The 22858-nt window shown below is 32.1% G+C and overlaps 1 protein-coding gene across 5 annotated transcripts in view; it reads left to right on the top strand.

The window, feature by feature from the left end:
* The first annotated feature begins 14300 nt into the window (after nucleotides 1-14300).
* Nucleotides 14301-22858, top strand: part of LOC103312261 (uncharacterized) — a 40503-nt gene continuing 31945 nt past the window's right edge. For 3 of the 5 annotated variants that reach the window (XM_015977637.2, XM_064359844.1, XM_015977638.2), the window contains exon 1: nucleotides 14301-14794. In XM_015977637.2, the coding sequence (XP_015833123.1) occupies nucleotides 14446-14794 (349 nt within the window). In that variant the 5' untranslated portion in view covers nucleotides 14301-14445. The remainder of the gene's footprint in view (nucleotides 14795-22858) is intronic. The other 2 variants (XM_015977639.2, XM_015977640.2) reach the window with 1 other exon arrangement.

The following is a 22858-nucleotide window of genomic DNA, read 5'->3' on the forward strand; positions in this document are numbered from 1 at the left end:
CGATTGAATTCTGCGAAAATTTCCAATAGAACTGAACACGTGTTCGTTGTTTCATTTTCCGTTAAATTGTATGATTTTTTGTTGAAAAACTGGCATAACTGAACAATTAAATGTAGTTTCCGCTTTTGGCAAGTAAGTGATTAAAGCCACTTGAAGTAAGCCCGCGATGAGAATAAAATGAATTCTGTTTCGCTATGACATTCATGAATCCTTTGCATAACACAGCCTAACAGCCACAATCACAATTTAACTATGAAGATCTGAGTAAATGGAATTTATGCATTAAACCGTGAAGAGATATCTACATCTAGTATAATACGTAAACATGTGCCCCAGCATCGAATTTATCCAGCTCTACACAAAGTATTGTGTAATTTCGTTTGAAGTCCGATTTATGTATGGATGAAAAGCCCAAAGAGATGTAAATAAAATTTAACACGAAAAACCAAACGCAAATAGTTTAATATTCAGTCCTGCAGTCAAATTTCTAAAAATTGGTCAAATATGCAAAGAGCGATTGCATTGCTCTACGACTTTTAGTTTTTTAGTTATGAATTTTTTTAAAATTTTACCTATTTTTGCTTTTATTTGCAATTTTCTCCAAAACTATTTGTCGGAGAACAAAGGTCTTTTTTGAAAAAGATAGATAATTAAAAGAGCTTTCTAAAGATAATACAGGTCATGGGGTTATCTCTAATAGTTCCGGAGCTATTGCTCGACAAATGTGCCGGGTACCCGGAATCGACCAAAACTGCGACAAAAATTGCAAAAATCAAAACTCTAAAAATCGAAGCAATTAATTTTTTTTCTACATTTAACAACTCTAGGGGATTGTTAAGGCATATATAAGTCCAAAAAACTATAATAGAAAAGGTTTTAAAAATTTTTTATTTTTTCACTTTCTTAAAGGTAAGTGTTATTACTCAGGAAATTTTAGCAAAAAAAATCAAAATTTTAAATACCGTGAAAAATTGGTATAATACAGAAAATGAGCCGCTGAATTCAATGGAACAAACCGCATTGCTCTACGACTTTTAGATTTTGAGTTATGAATTTTTTTATTGAATAAAATTTTCCACTATGACAAATGGCTACCCTAAATTTAAGCAAAAAAATTTAAATTTTTAATCTTTGTGAAAAATTGATATAATATGTAAAATGAGCCGTAGAATTCAATGGAACAAACCGCAATGCTCTACGACTTTTAGTTTTTTTTTTATGAATTTTTTTAGTGAAAAACTTTGATCGCCTCTGTACCCGGAACCGTTGCCCGGAGCGGCTCCGGGTTTAATCGAAAAAATAGAGAAAATTAAGCGCTATCAGATGGTTTTTTGTTTGTTGCTCTAAGTCTTACAGTTTCCGAGAAAAACGCAAAAAAAGGTTGTCATTTTCACTTTTTTTCAATTTTTAACCGCCAATTACGGCGAAACTATTAGAGTTATCGAGAAACGGATAAATCGAGGACAACCGGAATAAAAAACTCTACAAAATGGCATAGGACTCAAGGCGATATCTCGCAAAAAAAATTTCAATTTTCAATCGCCGATTACGGCCAAACTAAAAGAGCTAGGAGAAAACGGTTTTTTCCATCGTAAAGAGCACATCAAAATCTATAAGATAGGATCGGTTTTATTCGATTTTAAGACACTTTAAAAATTGGCCGATTTTAAGGGGGGGGTGTTAAATTTTTTTCAACTTTTTTTATTTTCTCATTTACGGCTAAACTATTCCAAAAAGTAGTACTGTTTTGATCCTTACCTATGCAAAATGATCCGGGGAATCGATTGGCATCGAGAAAATTACCAAATTCCCAATAGTTTTTTAGTTATGAATTTTTTAAAATTTTACCTATTTTTGCTTTTATCTGCAATTTGCTCGAAAACTATTAGTCGGAGAACAATAATCTTTTTTGAAAAAAATAGATTATTTAAAGAGCTTTCCAACGATAATACACGTTATGGGGTTATCTCTAATAGTTCCGGAGCTATTGCTCGACAAATGTGCCGGGTACCCGGAATCGACCAAAACTGCGACAAAAATTGCAAAAATCAAAACTCTAAAAATCGAAGCAATTAATTTTTTTTCTACATTTAACAACTCTAGGGGATTGTTAAGGCATATATAAGTCCAAAAAACTATAATAGAAAAAGTTTTAAAATTTTTTTATTTTTTCACTTTCTTAAAGGTAAGTGTTATTACTCAGGAAATTTTAGCAAAAAAAATCAAAATTTTAAATACCGTGAAAAATTGGTATAATACAGAAAATGAGCCGCTGAATTCAATGGAACAAACCGCATTGCTCTACGACTTTTAGATTTTGAGTTATGAATTTTTTTATTGAATAAAATTTTCCACTATGACAAATGGCTACCCTAAATTTAAGCAAAAAAATTTAAATTTTTAATCTTTGTGAAAAATTGATATAATATGTAAAATGAGCCGTAGAATTCAATGGAACAAACCGCAATGCTCTACGACTTTTAGTTTTTTTTTTATGAATTTTTTTAGTGAAAAACTTTGATCGCCTCTGTACCCGGAACCGTTGCCCGGAGCGGCTCCGGGTTTAATCGAAAAAATAGAGAAAATTAAGCGCTATCAGATGGTTTTTTGTTTGTTGCTCTAAGTCTTACAGTTTCCGAGAAAAACGCAAAAAAAGGTTGTCATTTTCACTTTTTTTCAATTTTTAACCGCCAATTACGGCGAAACTATTAGAGTTATCGAGAAACGGATAAATCGAGGACAACCGGAATAAAAAACTCTACAAAATGGCATAGGACTCAAGGCGATATCTCGCAAAAAAAATTTCAATTTTCAATCGCCGATTACGGCCAAACTAAAAGAGCTAGGAGAAAACGGTTTTTTCCATCGTAAAGAGCACATCAAAATCTATAAGATAGGATCGGTTTTATTTGATTTTAAGACACTTTAAAAATTGGCCGATTTTAAGGGGGGGGTGTTAAATTTTTTTCAACTTTTTTTATTTTCTCATTTACGGCTAAACTATTCCAAAAAGTAGTACTGTTTTGATCCTTACCTATGCAAAATGATCCGGGGAATCGATTGGCATCGAAAAAATTACCAAATTCCCAATAGTTTTTTAGTTATGAATTTTTTAAAATTTTACCTATTTTTGCTTTTATCTGCAATTTGCTCGAAAACTATTAGTCGGAGAACAATAATCTTTTTTGAAAAAAATAGATTATTTAAAGAGCTTTCCAACGATAATACACTTTATGGGGTTATCTCTAATAGTTCCGGAGCTATTGCTCGACAAATGTGCCGGGTACCCGGAATCGACCAAAACTGCGACAAAAATTGCAAAAATCAAAACTCTAAAAATCGAAGCAATTAATTTTTTTTCTACATTTAACAACTCTAGGGGATTGTTAAGGCATATATAAGTCCAAAAAACTATAATAGAAAAAGTTTTAAAATTTTTTTATTTTTTCACTTTCTTAAAGGTAAGTGTTATTACTCAGGAAATTTTAGCAAAAAAAATCAAAATTTTAAATACCGTGAAAAATTGGTATAATACAGAAAATGAGCCGCTGAATTCAATGGAACAAACCGCATTGCTCTACGACTTTTAGATTTTGAGTTATGAATTTTTTTATTGAATAAAATTTTCCACTATGACAAATGGCTACCCTAAATTTAAGCAAAAAAATTTAAATTTTTAATCTTTGTGAAAAATTGATATAATATGTAAAATGAGCCGTAGAATTCAATGGAACAAACCGCAATGCTCTACGACTTTTAGTTTTTTTTTTATGAATTTTTTTAGTGAAAAACTTTGATCGCCTCTGTACCCGGAACCGTTGCCCGGAGCGGCTCCGGGTTTAATCGAAAAAATAGAGAAAATTAAGCGCTATCAGATGGTTTTTTGTTTGTTGCTCTAAGTCTTACAGTTTCCGAGAAAAACGCAAAAAAAGGTTGTCATTTTCACTTTTTTTCAATTTTTAACCGCCAATTACGGCGAAACTATTAGAGTTATCGAGAAACGGATAAATCGAGGACAACCGGAATAAAAAACTCTACAAAATGGCATAGGACTCAAGGCGATATCTCGCAAAAAAAATTTCAATTTTCAATCGCCGATTACGGCCAAACTAAAAGAGCTAGGAGAAAACGGTTTTTTCCATCGTAAAGAGCACATCAAAATCTATAAGATAGGATCGGTTTTATTTGATTTTAAGACACTTTAAAAATTGGCCGATTTTAAGGGGGGGGTGTTAAATTTTTTTCAACTTTTTTTATTTTCTCATTTACGGCTAAACTATTCCAAAAAGTAGTACTGTTTTGATCCTTACCTATGCAAAATGATCCGGGGAATCGATTGGCATCGAAAAAATTACCAAATTCCCAATAGTTTTTTAGTTATGAATTTTTTAAAATTTTACCTATTTTTGCTTTTATCTGCAATTTGCTCGAAAACTATTAGTCGGAGAACAATAATCTTTTTTGAAAAAAATAGATTATTTAAAGAGCTTTCCAACGATAATACACTTTATGGGGTTATCTCTAATAGTTCCGGAGCTATTGCTCGACAAATGTGCCGGGTACCCGGAATCGACCAAAACTGCGACAAAAATTGCAAAAATCAAAACTCTAAAAATCGAAGCAATTAATTTTTTTTCTACATTTAACAACTCTAGGGGATTGTTAAGGCATATATAAGTCCAAAAAACTATAATAGAAAAAGTTTTAAAATTTTTTTATTTTTTCACTTTCTTAAAGGTAAGTGTTATTACTCAGGAAATTTTAGCAAAAAAAATCAAAATTTTAAATACCGTGAAAAATTGGTATAATACAGAAAATGAGCCGCTGAATTCAATGGAACAAACCGCATTGCTCTACGACTTTTAGATTTTGAGTTATGAATTTTTTTATTGAATAAAATTTTCCACTATGACAAATGGCTACCCTAAATTTAAGCAAAAAAATTTAAATTTTTAATCTTTGTGAAAAATTGATATAATATGTAAAATGAGCCGTAGAATTCAATGGAACAAACCGCAATGCTCTACGACTTTTAGTTTTTTTTTTATGAATTTTTTTAGTGAAAAACTTTGATCGCCTCTGTACCCGGAACCGTTGCCCGGAGCGGCTCCGGGTTTAATCGAAAAAATAGAGAAAATTAAGCGCTATCAGATGGTTTTTTGTTTGTTGCTCTAAGTCTTACAGTTTCTGAGAAAAACGCAAAAAAAGGTTGTCATTTTCACTTTTTTTCAATTTTTAACCGCCAATTACGGCGAAACTATTAGAGTTATCGAGAAACGGATAAATCGAGGACAACCGGAATAAAAAACTCTACAAAATGGCATAGGACTCAAGGCGATATCTCGCAAAAAAAATTTCAATTTTCAATCGCCGATTACGGCCAAACTAAAAGAGCTAGGAGAAAACGGTTTTTTCCATCGTAAAGAGCACATCAAAATCTATAAGATAGGATCGGTTTTATTCGATTTTAAGACACTTTAAAAATTGGCCGATTTTAAGGGGGGGGTGTTAAATTTTTTTCAACTTTTTTTATTTTCTCATTTACGGCTAAACTATTCCAAAAAGTAGTACTGTTTTGATCCTTACCTATGCAAAATGATCCGGGGAATCGATTGGCATCGAGAAAATTACCAAATTTCCAATAGTTTTTTAGTTATGAATTTTTTAAAATTTTACCTATTTTTGCTTTTATCTGCAATTTGCTCGAAAACTATTAGTCGGAGAACAATAATCTTTTTTGAAAAAAATAGATTATTTAAAGAGCTTTCCAACGATAATACACTTTATGGGGTTATCTCTAATAGTTCCGGAGCTATTGCTCGACAAATGTGCCGGGTACCCGGAATCGACTAAAACTGCGACAAAAATTGCAAAAATCAAAACTCTAAAAATCGAAGCAATTAATTTTTTTTCTACATTTAACAACTCTAGGGGATTGTTAAGGCATATATAAGTCCAAAAAACTATAATAGAAAAAGTTTTAAAAATTTTATATTTTTTCACTTTCTTAAAGGTAATTAGTCAGGAAATTTTAGCAAAAAAAATCAAAATTTTAAATACCGTGAAAAATTGGTATAATACAGAAAATGAGCCGCTGAATTCAATGGAACAAACCGCATTGCTCTACGACTTTTAGATTTTGAGTTATGAATTTTTTTATTGAATAAAATTTTCCACTATGACAAATGGCTACCCTAAATTTAAGCAAAAAAATTTAAATTTTTAATCTTTGTGAAAAATTGATATAATATGTAAAATGAGCCGTAGAATTCAATGGAACAAACCGCAATGCTCTACGACTTTTAGTTTTTTTTTTATGAATTTTTTTAGTGAAAAACTTTGATCGCCTCTGTACCCGGAACCGTTGCCCGGAGCGGCTCCGGGTTTAATCGAAAAAATAGAGAAAATTAAGCGCTATCAGATGGTTTTTTGTTTGTTGCTCTAAGTCTTACAGTTTCTGAGAAAAACGCAAAAAAAGGTTGTCATTTTCACTTTTTTTCAATTTTTAACCGCCAATTACGGCGAAACTATTAGAGTTATCGAGAAACGGATAAATCGAGGACAACCGGAATAAAAAACTCTACAAAATGGCATAGGACTCAAGGCGATATCTCGCAAAAAAAATTTCAATTTTCAATCGCCGATTACGGCCAAACTAAAAGAGCTAGGAGAAAACGGTTTTTTCCATCGTAAAGAGCACATCAAAATCTATAAGATAGGATTGGTTTTATTCGATTTTAAGACACTTTAAAAATTGGCCGATTTTAAGGGGGGGGTGTTAAATTTTTTTCAACTTTTTTTATTTTCTCATTTACGGCTAAACTATTCCAAAAAGTAGTACTGTTTTGATCCTTACCTATGCAAAATGATCCGGGGAATCGATTGGCATCGAGAAAATTACCAAATTCCCAATAGTTTTTTAGTTATGAATTTTTTAAAATTTTACCTATTTTTGCTTTTATCTGCAATTTGCTCGAAAACTATTAGTCGGAGAACAATAATCTTTTTTGAAAAAAATAGATTATTTAAAGAGCTTTCCAACGATAATACACTTTATGGGGTTATCTCTAATAGTTCCGGAGCTATTGCTCGACAAATGTGCCGGGTACCCGGAATCGACCAAAACTGCGACAAAAATTGCAAAAATCAAAACTCTAAAAATCGAAGCAATTAATTTTTTTTCTACATTTAACAACTCTAGGGGATTGTTAAGGCATATATAAGTCCAAAAAACTATAATAGAAAAAGTTTTAAAATTTTTTTATTTTTTCACTTTCTTAAAGGTAAGTGTTATTACTCAGGAAATTTTAGCAAAAAAAATCAAAATTTTAAATACCGTGAAAAATTGGTATAATACAGAAAATGAGCCGCTGAATTCAATGGAACAAACCGCATTGCTCTACGACTTTTAGATTTTGAGTTATGAATTTTTTTATTGAATAAAATTTTCCACTATGACAAATGGCTACCCTAAATTTAAGCAAAAAAATTTAAATTTTTAATCTTTGTGAAAAATTGATATAATATGTAAAATGAGCCGTAGAATTCAATGGAACAAACCGCAATGCTCTACGACTTTTAGTTTTTTTTTATGAATTTTTTTAGTGAAAAACTTTGATCGCCTCTGTACCCGGAACCGTTGCCCGGAGCGGCTCCGGGTTTAATCGAAAAAATAGAGAAAATTAAGCGCTATCAGATGGTTTTTTGTTTGTTGCTCTAAGTCTTACAGTTTCTGAGAAAAACGCAAAAAAAGGTTGTCATTTTCACTTTTTTTCAATTTTTAACCGCCAATTACGGCGAAACTATTAGAGTTATCGAGAAACGGATAAATCGAGGACAACCGAAATAAAAAACTCTACAAAATGGCATAAAACTCAAGGCGATATCTCGCAAAAAAAATTTCAATTTTCAATCGCCGATTACGGCCAAACTAAAAGAGCTAGGAGAAAACGGTTTTTTCCATCGTAAAGAGCACATCAAAATCTATAAGATAGGATTGGTTTTATTCGATTTTAAGACACTTTAAAAATTGGCCGATTTTAAGGGGGGGGTGTTAAATTTTTTTCAACTTTTTTTATTTTCTCATTTACGGCTAAACTATTCCAAAAAGTAGTACTGTTTTGATCCTTACCTATGCAAAATGATCCGGGGAATCGATTGGCATCGAGAAAATTACCAAATTCCCAATAGTTTTTTAGTTATGAATTTTTTAAAATTTTACCTATTTTTGCTTTTATCTGCAATTTGCTCGAAAACTATTAGTCGGAGAACAATAATCTTTTTTGAAAAAAATAGATTATTTAAAGAGCTTTCCAACGATAATACACTTTATGGGGTTATCTCTAATAGTTCCGGAGCTATTGCTCGACAAATGTGCCGGGTACCCGGAATCGACCAAAACTGCGACAAAAATTGCAAAAATCAAAACTCTAAAAATCGAAGCAATTAATTTTTTTTCTACATTTAACAACTCTAGGGGATTGTTAAGGCATATATAAGTCCAAAAAACTATAATAGAAAAAGTTTTAAAATTTTTTTATTTTTTCTCTTTCTTAAAGGTAAGTGTTTTTACTCAGGAAATTTTAGCAAAAAAAATCAAAATTTTAAATACCGTGAAAAATTAGTATAATACAGAAAATGAGCCGCTGAATTCAATGGAACAAACCGCATTGCTCTACGACTTTTAGATTTTGAGTTATGAATTTTTTTATTGAATAAAATTTTCCACTATGACAAATGGCTACCCTAAATTTAAGCAAAAAAATTTAAATTTTTAATTCTTGTGAAAAATCGATATGTTATGTAAAATGAGCCGTAGAATTCAATCGAACAAACCGCAATGCTCTACGACTTTTAGTTTTTTTTTTATGAATTTTTTTAGTGAAAAACTTTGATCGCCTCTGTACCCGGAACCGTTGCCCGGAGCGGCTCCGGGTTTAATCGAAAAAATAGAGAAAATTAAGCGCTATCAGATGGTTTTTTGTTTGTTGCTCTAAGTCTTACAGTTTCCGAGAAAAACGCAAAAAAAGGTTGTCATTTTCACTTTTTTTCAATTTTTAACCGCCAATTACGGCGAAACTATTAGAGTTATCGAGAAACGGATAAATCGAGGACAACCGGAATAAAAAACTCTACAAAATGGCATAGGACTCAAGGCGATATCTCGCAAAAAAAATTTCAATTTTCAATCGCCGATTACGGCCAAACTAAAAGAGCTAGGAGAAAACGGTTTTTTCCATCGTAAAGAGCACATCAAAATCTATAAGATAGGATCGGTTTTATTCGATTTTAAGACACTTTAAAAATTTGCCGATTTTAAGGGGGGGGTGTTAAATTTTTTTCAACTTTTTTTATTTTCTCATTTACGGCTAAACTATTCCAAAAAGTAGTACTGTTTTGATCCTCACCTATGCAAAATGATCCGGGGAATCGATTGGCATCGAGAAAATTACCAAATTCCCAATAGTTTTTTAGTTATGAATTTTTTAAAATTTTACCTATTTTTGCTTTTATCTGCAATTTGCTCGAAAACTATTAGTCGGAGAACAATAATCTTTTTTGAAAAAAATAGATTATTTAAAGAGCTTTCCAACGATAACACACTTTATGGGGTTATCTCTAATAGTTCCGGAGCTATTGCTCGAGAAATGTGCCGGGTACCCGGAATCGACCAAAACTGCGACAAAAATTGCAAAAATCAAAACTCTAAAAATCGAAGCAATTAATTTTTTTTCTACATTTAACAACTCTAGGGGATTGTTAAGGCATATATAAGTCCAAAAAACTATAATAGAAAAAGTTTTAAAAAATTTTTATTTTTTCACTTTCTTAAAGGTAAGTGTATTTATTACTCAGGAAATTTTAGCAAGAAAAAATCAAAATTTTAAATACCGTGAAAAATTGGTATAATACAGAAAATGAGCCGCTGAATTCAATGGAACAAACCGCATTGCTCTACGACTTTTAGATTTTGAGTTATGATTTTTTTTATATGTCACCTATTTTTGCTTTTATTTGCAATTTTCTTGAAAACTATTTGTCGGAGAACAAAGGTTTTTTTTTGAAAAAGATAGATTGTTAAAAGAGCTTTTCAACGATAATACACTTCATGGGGTTATCTCTAATAGTTCCGGAGTTATTCCTCAATAAATGTTTCGATACCCGGAATCGACCAAAATTGCGACAAACATTGGAAAAATCAAAACTGTAAAAATCGAAGCAATTAATTTTTTTTCTACATTTAACAACTCTAGGGGATTGTTAAGGCATATATAAGTCCAAAAAACTATAATAGAAAAAGTTTTAAAAAATTTTTATTTTTTCACTTTCTTAAAGGTAAGTGTATTACTCAGGAAATTTTAGCAAAAAAAAATCAAAATTTTAAATACCGTGAAAAATTGGACTTTTTGTGGACTTTTACCAACTCTAGAGGGTTGTAAAGGCATATATAAGTCCAAAAAACTATGATAGAACGGGTTTTAAAAAAATTAGTTTCTACATTTCTACATTTAGTATAATACGTAAACATGTGCCCCAGCATCGAATTTATCCAGCTCTACACAAAGTATTGTGTAATTTCGTTTGAAGTCCGATTTATGTATGGATTAAAAGCCCAAAGAGATGTAAATAAAATTTAACACGAAAAACCAAACGCAAATAGTTTAATATTCAGTCCTGCAGTCAAATTTCTAAAAATTATTCAAATATGCAAAGAGCAATTGCAATAAATTACAGCCATATTCGAGTTAGTAAATGTAAACATTTTGGTAAGAATCGCCCGCAATGCGGTCCAGTAGCTGATAATTTTGCCTCCGTAACTGCGTTGTTCATTAATTAATTGTTGTGTTTGTCTTGCCTGGTTCAGGGGCTGAAGAAACAACGCTAAGCATTAGCTGAACAAATGCGTTTTAGTAAATAGTATGAGATTAAATTAATTATTTACACTAGAACTAGAAACAAGCATTTGGAAAGCAATAAGTAAACAAAGTTTTGTTAATTTTGAAAACTTGAAGCCAAATTATTATGATTGTCGCTGTGAATTTTTTGTACAAAGTAATGATTGAGTGAGTTGTTGCGTGCTAACCGGTGCCTGCTTATGCTTCCCACGCAAGAATAAATGTCACCACTGGAACAACATAACAATGAGGAAATTCTCATTGTGCCAATGTCTTAGTAAATTCGAAACATTTCAATGAATGGAAAACGATTATTTTGGACGAAATGGACGTTCGGCAACTTTTTTTTGCGTGGAAATTTATTCGGAATTTCCTAAACGAAACACACATTATTGTAATCATTAAGAGGCACTAAACTAAACTTAATTGACTCCAATTAATAAGCTTCTGGTTAATGAGGGTGTAAAGAGGTCTTATTCTAAAATCGTCGAAAACGTTAATTAATCAATCGGTGTGTTTCTGTCGTCCATAAAACACATTTTCTAAAGTTGTAAATAATTTAGGTCGTCCCAGTTGGAATGATGACTGTCGACAACTTCGCTACTTCAATACAAGTAACTAAGAAATAACGAGTTCTATTGATAGCAACATGGGCTCCTGAAAAGAGCTAAATTGTGACTTGTGCTGCTGTCATTAACTTTAGAAAATTTCAGTGAAGCACATTTGCATCAGTCGCAGATTATGTATGTGGCGTTCATTAAAATTTACATAACAAATAATTTTTTAATCAACAATTGGATTATGAGAGCTGCCCACGGAGGCAAATGAAAACAAAATTTAATTTAATCTCTCGAACGAAAATGAACGATATTGCCAACAGTTACATTTTCATAAAGTCTGAACCCGATCGATATCCTTGCTAGGACATTCACTGTCACTCTTTCAAAGTGGAATAATGATAAAATTGATTTATGATCAAGCTACATGTCATTACTTTGAGCTGTCCCCAGCAAACAAGAAGCTGTTATTTTGGATCAAAAAGTGCACATTTACGGGTTGCCTGGACTAAATTAGATCACTACAAATTAATGCAGTCATGCAATGAAATCCAAACGACAATAAGACGATGAAAGCGTTCCCTTAGCGGTGACTTATTATTTTCAGAATACGTTTGCCCGAATCGACAAGCGCAAAGAATTGATTTCGGTGGGGAAGCTCGATTTAATCGCTTTCATTTTTCATAATATTTTTTCAATAGACGAAATGCTGTGTCGAATGTTTAAGCATTTTTCAAGGCAAAATAGACTGATTCGCTCAAACTTCTTGCTCATATGTTATGATCAAAAATAAAGTCTGGTGTTGGACGATTTCAGAAATTAAAAAAACAAAATTTTGTTTTCTTCAATTAAAAAACGTAACTACAACAACATTTTTGTGTGGCAATACAATTTTTTTAGTCGTTTATTATTATTTGTTTATATAATACTGTTTTTCCATTATTCTGAAACTTGACGTTTATTTCCAAGCACTTTCCTTGTTCCTAAGATTTCATTTTGACATGATTGATAGTATAATAAATGATTTTATTTAAAAAAATTAAGCATAAGCTACAGAAAAGTGCGCACAATTACCCATTATGCACAATAACCCCGCTCTCCCCTATTGAAATAACTTTCGAACTAATTTAACAACTTTAACTAGCTTGTCACATGTAAAGGTAAAACTGTTTATTAGTTTTAGAAACAATGCTTTTATAATTTTTTGAGTATGTGCTTGTGTATGGAGTAATGAAATGTCCAGTAAACTCCGAGTTTCACTCAAACATTTATATTAAAAATTTAATTGCGCAACCAATGTATAATACAACACAAATTTTAATAGAATTTCTATTTTTTTAAGTGGAGATTAAATTGTTGAAGGAAAATAGGATCGGATGACTGGATGAGTCTGAGACTTCGCTAGAAATTGAGAAGACAACACATATCGTCAATTCAGCCAGAAAAATCGGAACGGTTTGTCATAAAAATGAAACAGACGAAAATATTTAAAGTCCTAGGCCGATAAGTACTACTAATTTGTCAATAATGATAAGTTGATTTAACACGAGTTTGAAAAAAAACAGGCAGGAATAAAGCAAAAATCAGTTGAATCAAACAGACAAAAAACGCCTTGATGCAAAAATTAAAATTTTTATTTTATTTAAACATTTCACTCTGTAATGTTCAATTATTATTGTTTAATAATAATCTCTAAAAATTTGGAAAACTTGGTAAGACATTTATTTTCTTAGTTACACATTTTGAACCAAATAAATGTTAATGAATACGAATTTAAAAAAACTAATAATTTACTATTTTTTATTTTTTTATTTAAAATTAATATCAGAGTACAGTAAGTAAATATTATATGAGAGGAATATTTTATAAAACAAACATGTAAATAGTTTTAAAGTTGACACCATAGCGAATTCATTTGTACGAATTTTTTTTATTACTATTATTATTATTATTATTATTATTATTATTATTATTATTATTATTATTATTATTATTATTATTATTATTATTATTATTATTATTATTATTATTACTATCATTCTTATTATTATTATTATTATTATTATTATTATTATTACTATTAAACAAACAGAAGTCTATCTAGAATCCATAAAAGTGTAAATTGTGATAAATTTTCAATGTGAAAACATAACTAATTTTTTGCAGAAATTTTTAGGGAGAAAAATAGTAAACATACATAATTTGTGGCTACGGAGACGATGAACTGCTGCCAATTTTGTCTTTTATGTTTATATAAATTTATTATTTTGTAATTTCATTGGCAGTTTCATTACTATACTTTTTTTGCTGAACCCTCTTTAAACACTTCGCGAAACTCTGGTCTAGTAGATAATTTTATACTGTAATAATAATTAAATGACGTAAAAAGATGTAAATTTGTCTATGTAGTATGATTTTCAGTTAAAATCTGCCAAACCTTAGTCATCAATGTTTTATCATGTTTGCGGATGGTACCTATTGTACCCAAGGGATGTGTTTATTTTAGCCTGCCTATGTTTTGTTTGCCGATCGACTTAACAATCCTGCAAGAGAAAGAAAAAGCAAAAAATGCAGTGATATTTTTGCATCATTAAAATGTAGTAGCGATGTGCGTTAATTGTGGCAAAATAAGAGAGTTTGAGTGAATGAGAGTAATTTGTTTGTTATGGCTAGGAAATGGCAGCAAACCGCAGGATTTGCAGAAAGAACTGTGGAAATGTGGCTCATAGCCGGCTCGGCTGAGCTAGCAATAAGCGTCTAGGTATGTGTACGGTTCAGGTGGTTCAGCAATTTTATGTCTGAGTATTAAATCGATCGGACAAAGCGCACGGGGTTGTACTCGTCGGTGGTTGTAGACCGACTCAGTTTGTGTGCGTCCGGCTTCCCAGAAACTCGCTTTGCACCCTCTGTGTACACCACTGTTCTGCGGAATGCGTCCGAACGGTTTTTACGCGGATGTTAATCGCTTCTTGTAATATTATTTCCAAGTTTAGATGTTACGAGCCTTTTGTTGTTGCCCGCTATTTTTCGCTCATGAGTGCGGAATGGTGAGAGTGACCATGTTGCTGTTTACGGCACTTTTTTTCCTAGAAAAGTGCTGGTTCTGTACTTGTCTTGTGATTAATCCGGGGAGTTCCGGCGGCCTCACCAGCGGCGATCCCGCTCCGGGGCGCTCGCCGGGACCCCCGGAAATCGAGCTCACCACGCTGCTTCTGCCCCAAGAAGCGGACGAGTGCGGACTTGAAGGAAACGTTCAACTTGCAACGGAAAATTTTATCAATCTTACGCTGGGGCACAGACTTTTTATTACGGACCACTTAGTCGCAGGAATGGAGTACCAAGGTATGGGAACAAATTCCACATACCGGCTCTCATATATTTTATTATTCATAAAGTTGGGACTGTCTCAAATGCTTACAAATTCAGACTACTTGGGGAAATACTTCTTCGTTTAGCATTTCTGACATAACTTGTGCCTTATACTAAAATCCTCTTCTCTCGAAAAGGTAAAACAAAAATTTACTTAATTTATTTACATGCGACACACGTCTAGTTTATGATGCAAAAGCGGTAACAAAGCTCGTAAAATTACAAAGTAACGACTTTGAAAATCTTGAGGTTGCGTCCATTTGTTGCTAAAAAGACAAGATAAAGGGAATGGCTTAGTGTCAAATACGACATGACAGAAGAGACCCAATGAATAAAGGGCGAAAGCGTGCAATATATGGATCAACTCCGGAGCCAAACGTAGACTTTTTTATATTTATGATTTTGTTTGCGTCCTCTAGAGAGTCTAGCTCTGCACCAGACACCCACTTTCGATACTCAAAATTAGTCTAATTTGCAAACTATAGCTAGCGCAATGCAAAATCATTACTCAAATACAATTTGTTTTTAAAAATACTTGTGACAGTTGCGTTGGAAATGAAACGAAATAAAATAACCCGGCGCATCCACCATATTTTTAAAATCTCTAGCATTAACATTTCAAGAGTTTTCGTTATCTACATTGTTACAAATACGAAAAAACAACATTCTAGTTTATTTTACAAATGACCAGGCAACAAATCAATATACCAGGTAGTGTCAACGTATAAGTTGTGCCTCGTTTTTTCCAATTACATACCAAAATAAGATAACGTTAAATTTTTTTATTACATTTGTTAAATAATTCCAAAACATTTAAAGAAACAATATGCGTTGTTCCTACATTTCCGACCAGACAAAAAATGTGTTCAACAAATTATGAGTTAATTAGGTAAACAAGACAAACAAAGAGTGTGCAGGTCCATCCGGTGACATCCGGGTAAAAATTATTCACTCCCTGGTAGCTTTTGTTCTACTTCAATTAAACTCAAATACGTAAAAATTGATTAAACCGCTATTAATTGTATTCAAACATCGAGATAATTTATTGAGCAGGAATTTTAATAGAAATTTGTAAAGCTTCAAATTTTAAAAATTGTATAAAAACTCTTTATTAGCTCAACTAGTTCGTTTATTTGTTATTTTGTTTTACATTCCTTATTAAATTCACAAATATTTGTGTTGATTAGCAAATATTTGTCGATCCTTTTGCTAAATTAATCTAACAGACAACAGTAGCACAAGTTGATTCAACATAAAGTGTGCATATTTGTAGAAATAAGTTTTGGTAAAATGGCACAAATAAAACCAAAATCTAGCGTTTAGCTAAAAACAATTACTTCCGTTATGAGTGAAACGTTGCTATTATTACATTTATCATTTTGCGGTTTTATTTTCTGGGTTTAAAACAATACGGTTAACCTAATAACTGGTGCTGATTTTTTCCCATTTTAATTTAATATCGCGACTCATTTTAATAAAACGAAAAAGCGTGCAGTTGACTCTTCTGTGCGAAAATAAATGCTAAAATTCTAGCAGATGTTAACGAGGTCTTCCGAGCTAGGTAGAGAAGCAGCATAAAATGATATTTGTTGAATAAAACATTAAAGAAGTAGTGGAGAGTCCATCGTAAAAACATGTTTGTTAAAAACTCAAACATTTCTCCCAACAATATTCAGATGAATTTCCTGCGACAGAAGAAAGCAGCTTTAACTAAAATTATCTTTTTCCAGCTTGTTTCAGTTTTCGATCTGCGAATTAAATTTCCATAAAGACAGTAGCGCAAGAGAAAGAGATAATGGTGACATGTTTTTCTTCAGTTATTGGTATTAGCCGCCCTTCACTTCATTCTACAAAGAAAGCAAAAGCGCTTCATCTCCATCCGAACGGATTTCGTTCTTTTTTATACGAGTAGGAGCTTAGCATTGAAGACGATGCTTTCAGACACGATTTTTTACGCTTATTAATTGTATTTTACATGAGTTGAGGTCTAATTAAAATCTGTTTGCGTTTCTCGTTTGAAAAATTCATTTATTCGGAAATTCGTTTAAACTTTCATCGATGAAGTCGAACCCGAACCTACCTTGATTAAAACGACGGACACTGCAGGCTTTGGAATGTGCGACGTCATTGCTGGCATGCGTGTTTGTCACACTTGACACGGTGTTAAACTTTTCTCAATGTCAGGATTATCGGGTGGCCACATTTGCATTCATTTAAATTTCTATAACCTTGAATTGGGGTCTTAAAGAATTTTTGGTTTATTTTGTTTGAAGAAAGTTGGCAAGTTTCGGGTTCGGGTGTCCCAGTTTAACAGGAAATTCGTTTGATTTGGAAAGGGATATCCAGATTAACAGCAGTATTGGGAAAACTTCGAATTAGTTTTCCATGCAGGACCCCCACTATAATTTATCATTTATACGTCTGATTAATTTACGCTATACTTGAACTCCTAATTGAAAGTGCATTTGGCAAATTGAATAAGATACGGCCCAAAACTCCTGGGAACCACTTCGAACTAATAAGTGGATTATAATAAAAGAGCAGCTCGCGGTTCAAATTAAAACAATACAGAGTGTCCGGTTTTTGAACTCCATCATGGGAATCTCAGTTATTTTTATGCAGATTTTTTTTAGTTTTTGAATTATTGAGAAAAATAAAAATTTCGTAATTTTCGTTTTTATTTCTTTAAACGAAAACCAATAGAACTAGACATTTTTTTTATGAAGGACATTTTTACAAGAAATCTAAATTTGTCATTACGTTTTCCAAGGCGTTCTGCATGTCGGAGTTATAACACTCAACTTTAGTTTTTCTTATGGACGTCATATTTGTATTTTTGAAAAGTCTTTTTGTTCCTGATTACAATGATATGATCGAATCTTACATGTTGATTAAAATTAGGAAAAAAACGTTTTTGCAAAGAATGCTTTGAAAAAACGTCAAACATGTTCTTTAACAAAGAACCTCTAAAATCTAGTTTGCTGAAAACAAAATTTTTGGCGTTTTTTCCAAAGCACTCTTCGAAAAAATGCTTTTTTCTCCGTTTTGATGAGCATGTAAAATTCGATCACATCATGTGATGCAACGTTGTAATTAGGAGAAAAAATACTTTTCAAAAATACAGAAAGCGAACACGGTTTTCATAGAAAAAAACCTAAGTTGAGTGTTGTAATTCAGACATCAAGAACGCTTTGAAAAATACGATGACAGATTTAGTTTCCTTGTAACAAAGGCCTGAAGAACGTACTAGTTAAAAATGTCAAGGTGTTTTGATTTTCGCTTGAAATTAGAACTTTATTAAATAACAGAGGCTCCTAAAGAACAAAAAGTAAACTATCAAAAACTCTTTAAACGAAAAAGGTGCTTCACCGTATTCTCCACGATTTTTTAGTCATTCGATATAACTAATTGAATCTTTTGCTGGAGTGAGCTTTGAGATGAAACTTCGGTAGTATTAATTAGTTGGGAACGAGAGCGGTTTATTAGACGGAAAAGGAGTGCATTTCAGTCTTCCCAAATCTTGGATATTATAATAAAGTTTTATTAATATATTCAATTCACCACTCAAACGTTAGCACCTGTTACAGTGCAATTTCTACGCGTATTCTTATTTTTGTGTCGACAGACCAAACCATTAGACAACGTAAAAATTTTATTTAATATAAAGTTCACTTTCTTACTCTTAACGACGTTAAAGCTTAGCGCATGACATAATGTAAAACATTAGACATTCAAATTAACACTCAAGCGACATCAAGCTCCCTCCCCAGTCGCCTTGGCTTTGTGAGTCTCCTTTGAAAGTAGTGCTGTTTCAATGCTGAAGCCATAATATTTCACTTTTTATTAAAGCAATTATTCATGTTACGAAATCAGCGTCCCGACTGGAAGACACTTGCACGCAATTAACTTGAGAAACAGAAACTCAAAATATGTAATATCACGTCCTGAATTTTAAACCCTAATCTAAATTCACCAAATGCCTAACAAAACATAGCGTCTGTTCTCATAATCTGATTGTGTTGTATGCAAAGAGATGAGGTAAAAACTGAATGAATTAGTTAACAGAGCATTTCTCAAATTACATCTGAGCAATCAGAAAGGGGACCCTGTTTCACTTTAATGTATGGCTTAATAACACAGCTGCTGGTCACAAGAGGAGGCTAATTTGTCGATCAGAAAGTGGCTGACAGGTGTTGGTGATTGATTCTCGTGTAATTTTTTCGCTTCTTTTGTTCCGACAAAGTTAAACCTACATTATCGTGAAGCTTATTTCGGTGTTAACTAGCCCCGTCAATTATCCCTCTCTGTTCTCCCGCCCCTTACAATCGATGGAAAGTTCATTAAGTGTAGTTAGTTGGTGTTTTAAAAAACACGAACCACATGAACACGTTTCATACCAGTCATTTTATCAAATTTATATCTGACCTAGCTTTAATTCTCAAGCATGCAAAATATTGAATTTTAACGTTTCTTAGGGCTCTCCACGAGACATTTCCTTCTTTGGGTTGTTCATTGATTGAAATAAAATTTCTGGTATGTCGGTGAAGTGGAAAAATAAAGCCGAGCTATTTCCCATGCCGTGTTTGCAGCTCTGAAAATAAACTGATGCGTTTTACGAGAATAATAAACCGTCATCTTTGGACTTTATTGGGGAAAAAATATCCACGAAACTTCGCAAAGTGGCACATATCGGCTTTGTTTAGAAATATACAAAACATCACAAACCTACAAATAGATACACGCGAGTTATTTTATCCGAAAACCGTTTTAGCCAATTTTCCAGACAGTTTTTTCACTAAATGGCACAAAAGTTTTTGCAGCCGACAGTATGTTACAATGAAAGCTCGTTACCGGCTTGTAATTGTTTTACACAGCCGAGTTAAAAACTCATAAATGTTGAATATCACCACTCTATTTGAAACAAAGGATTTCACCAAATTATTATAATTTTATTAGCTACCACAAATAACGGGCTGACATGAGCTAATTAAATTATTTTTCAATTATGCGTTGGGTCAGAGGTCGGCTTCCAGTAAAAACTTTGAGACACAACCAAAATTTATGATTTGGAATTTATTACAATAATGTATGCGAGCGTCCAGAATAAAAACAAAGAGTTTATATGTTGGCAAAAACAAGCTCTGGTAGTTTTTGTGCGGTTTTCTAGCTGAAAAAGAAACACTTCTGGGCAATTGATTGTGTTAACTTTATTGGGTTGCTAATAACTGCTGTGAAAAATCATAACAGTTAAGATTGTCGAACATTTATCTCAAGTTATCATCCACAGCTCGGAAAGGATAGTAATCACCAGACCAACGCAAAGCTTTTGTCTGCTCTGCTTTGCTTCCAAATAATTAGCAATCTGTTTAAAAAATTGAGAGAAAATATGAAGAACAAAAGCGCTGTGTTGACTGTTATCTATTGATTCTCATTCATTCGTTCGCATTATTACAATTAAATTTTATTAAAAAAGAGAACTAGTAGTAACAAAATAAATATTCAAACATTTTTTTAAATTTTGTCGCACGTTTTTAATTAAACTTGAAAACGCCGGAGGATCGTTCTTATTCTCATGTTAATACTCGGCCCAAAATTTAAGGAAATAAAGAAATTTCGTGTTCCATTTGCAAATCTTTAAATATTTATGAAGGCTATTTATTCATCAGAACGAAAAGCGGTTGTAAATGCCAAAGTTTGTTTATGCATAAACCGAATTGTGGAAAGTATTATAAAGTTTAAGACCAGCAAGCATATTGATTGGAAACAACCATTTCACTGATAAAAAATACTTGGCAAAGCTGTGTATTGCTTTTAAGACGTAAATAGGATTTTTTCCATATCGAATATTAAAACTTCTGTCTCGCTCTTTGAGTTGGCACTAAAAGTAATCTTAGTGAAATTATTTTGAGCGAACATTTTAATTAGTGAACAACGTTCAACGGGCCTATTCCTCAGAGGATCATGTTTAATGAAAATTGTGCTGATGCGTATTGCCATTGTTTAGCGCACACAAAACCTTCACTACGGTGAGCTTTCCAGTGGGATATTTTCAAAAGCTAATGCTCAATTGACTAATGCACAGGTCAGAATGTCTCTATTCAAGTTCGTTTGCAAATAATTTCAAGTATTTGGTTTTACGCACATCTGTGGCATAAATTCAAATTAGACGTTTTGCGGTTCAATAAATCTGCCTAATCCCCGAAGCCATAAATTCCATGCTGTGCTAGTTATGATAAAAACAAAGCAATTCCGATTTGATAATTTTATTTACAGGGCGTTGTTAGTTGACTAATAATAGAAGCCATCCATTAGCGTGCAAAATATTAGCTTGGCCTTTTCGAATGAAAGCGAATTCATCGAATGTAAACATCACCTAAATATTGATGTCACATTTGCTATTATTTGCATATTTTGTAACGAAAATAGGGTAGCGTGTGGTAATTTCAATTTACGTATACATTCCTTTTAGATCGATATTGACTTTGCATTTTCGTTCCGTGATGACACAACCGTGTATTTACGACCCAAAAGCCATCACGGCCCGCTATTAGATGCGGTACCATAACCGTAAAACACCTAGGTCAGGTTTATGGGGTTCGGGTTTATTAAAAAATTCTTTGGTGGATTAATTGAGAAAATTTTTGAAATATATTGATTACCGCGAACAAATCAACTTTAAGAGCGCGCTTACACAAATTACTAATATTTTATCAAGCAACAAGTCTATATGCTTAATAATTCAATATTAATTTGTGTGACTTAAAATAAGCTTGACGTATTGGATTATTGCGCAAAGGAAATCAGACTTAATTAGTACATTTACAAATTAATGAGTCAATTACGATGTAGTGTGCGAAATTAATTAATATTTGAAAGACATTTTATATTCCAAACTCCACCGTGTATAAAAGCAGATCGTTTTTCCACTTTACCGACTATTCGCTTGTTCCCTTCCATTCCCTTATTGAGCTGAAATTTCCAATTTACGTCATTTTAAACAAAATCACCGAGAATTCAATAAATTCTACCTTTGTGACAACTTCATAAAGGTTCAGTGCGAGTCTAAAGTTTGGAATAAAACTTATATTTTTCACAGAAAAAGTTCTTGAACAAAAAAAACACTTTACACAACAAAAAATATACACAAGATAACAATTTTTAACTTCTAATATTTTTATTGCATTTTTGAATTAGCCTGTTGGAATTGAGTAAAATGTACTTATCTGTCATAGCTTTTGAAGTATGTCATTTTTTTTGTTAAAATTTTTATTTGCAGGAGTTTATTTAAACTATCACAGCCCTTGAACTCTTTACATTAAGTGAATAATTCTTCTTGTATTTGATAACCAAAGACTTGAAGGGTCTTCTTATAACTTTAGGATTGTCAAATGTCAAATTGTAAGGCTACTATGATTTTTTGTATAAAAATTACGAAATAGAATTTGTTTTTGGTGATTTTTTTCAAAAACTGTAAGAGGTAAATATAGAACGTATTGATAAGTCTTCATAAATATTATTGTTCTTTCAATTGCAGTTAAGAAAATAGGGCCGATCCATTTGAAAAAACTGAGTTAAGCCGATTTTTGATAACCATTTTGAAAAAATCATACTAGCCTTAACTTTTGACAGTTGACAATTTTGAAAATTCTAGAAGGCTTTCCAAACCTTCGGTTATTAAATGGAAATTCAACTATTCACTTATTGCAAAGGATTTAAAGGCTATGATATTTTAAATAAACTCTTATTATATTATATATTTTAAATAAACATATATCAAAAACTATGACAGATAAGTACCAACAACTTGACGTTTATGTTACTCTGTTGCATTGTGCAATAAAAATATAAGATATCGTTTCATTGTATTAAGTGATAAAAAAGCTCAAGCAACAATGCAGATATTATAACGAAAAAGAAACATGTCATAAATTTGAGCACAATTAATAAAGTAAGTTGAAATTTAGAAACCGTAGTTACTATAACAAAAATAAAATAATTACCTTGTTTTTATTTTCGAAGAACGCTTGATATTGTTTC

The sequence above is a fragment of the Tribolium castaneum genome, chromosome 1 (assembly GCF_031307605.1).
Source record: "Tribolium castaneum strain GA2 chromosome 1, icTriCast1.1, whole genome shotgun sequence".
NCBI lineage: Eukaryota > Metazoa > Arthropoda > Insecta > Coleoptera > Tenebrionidae > Tribolium > Tribolium castaneum.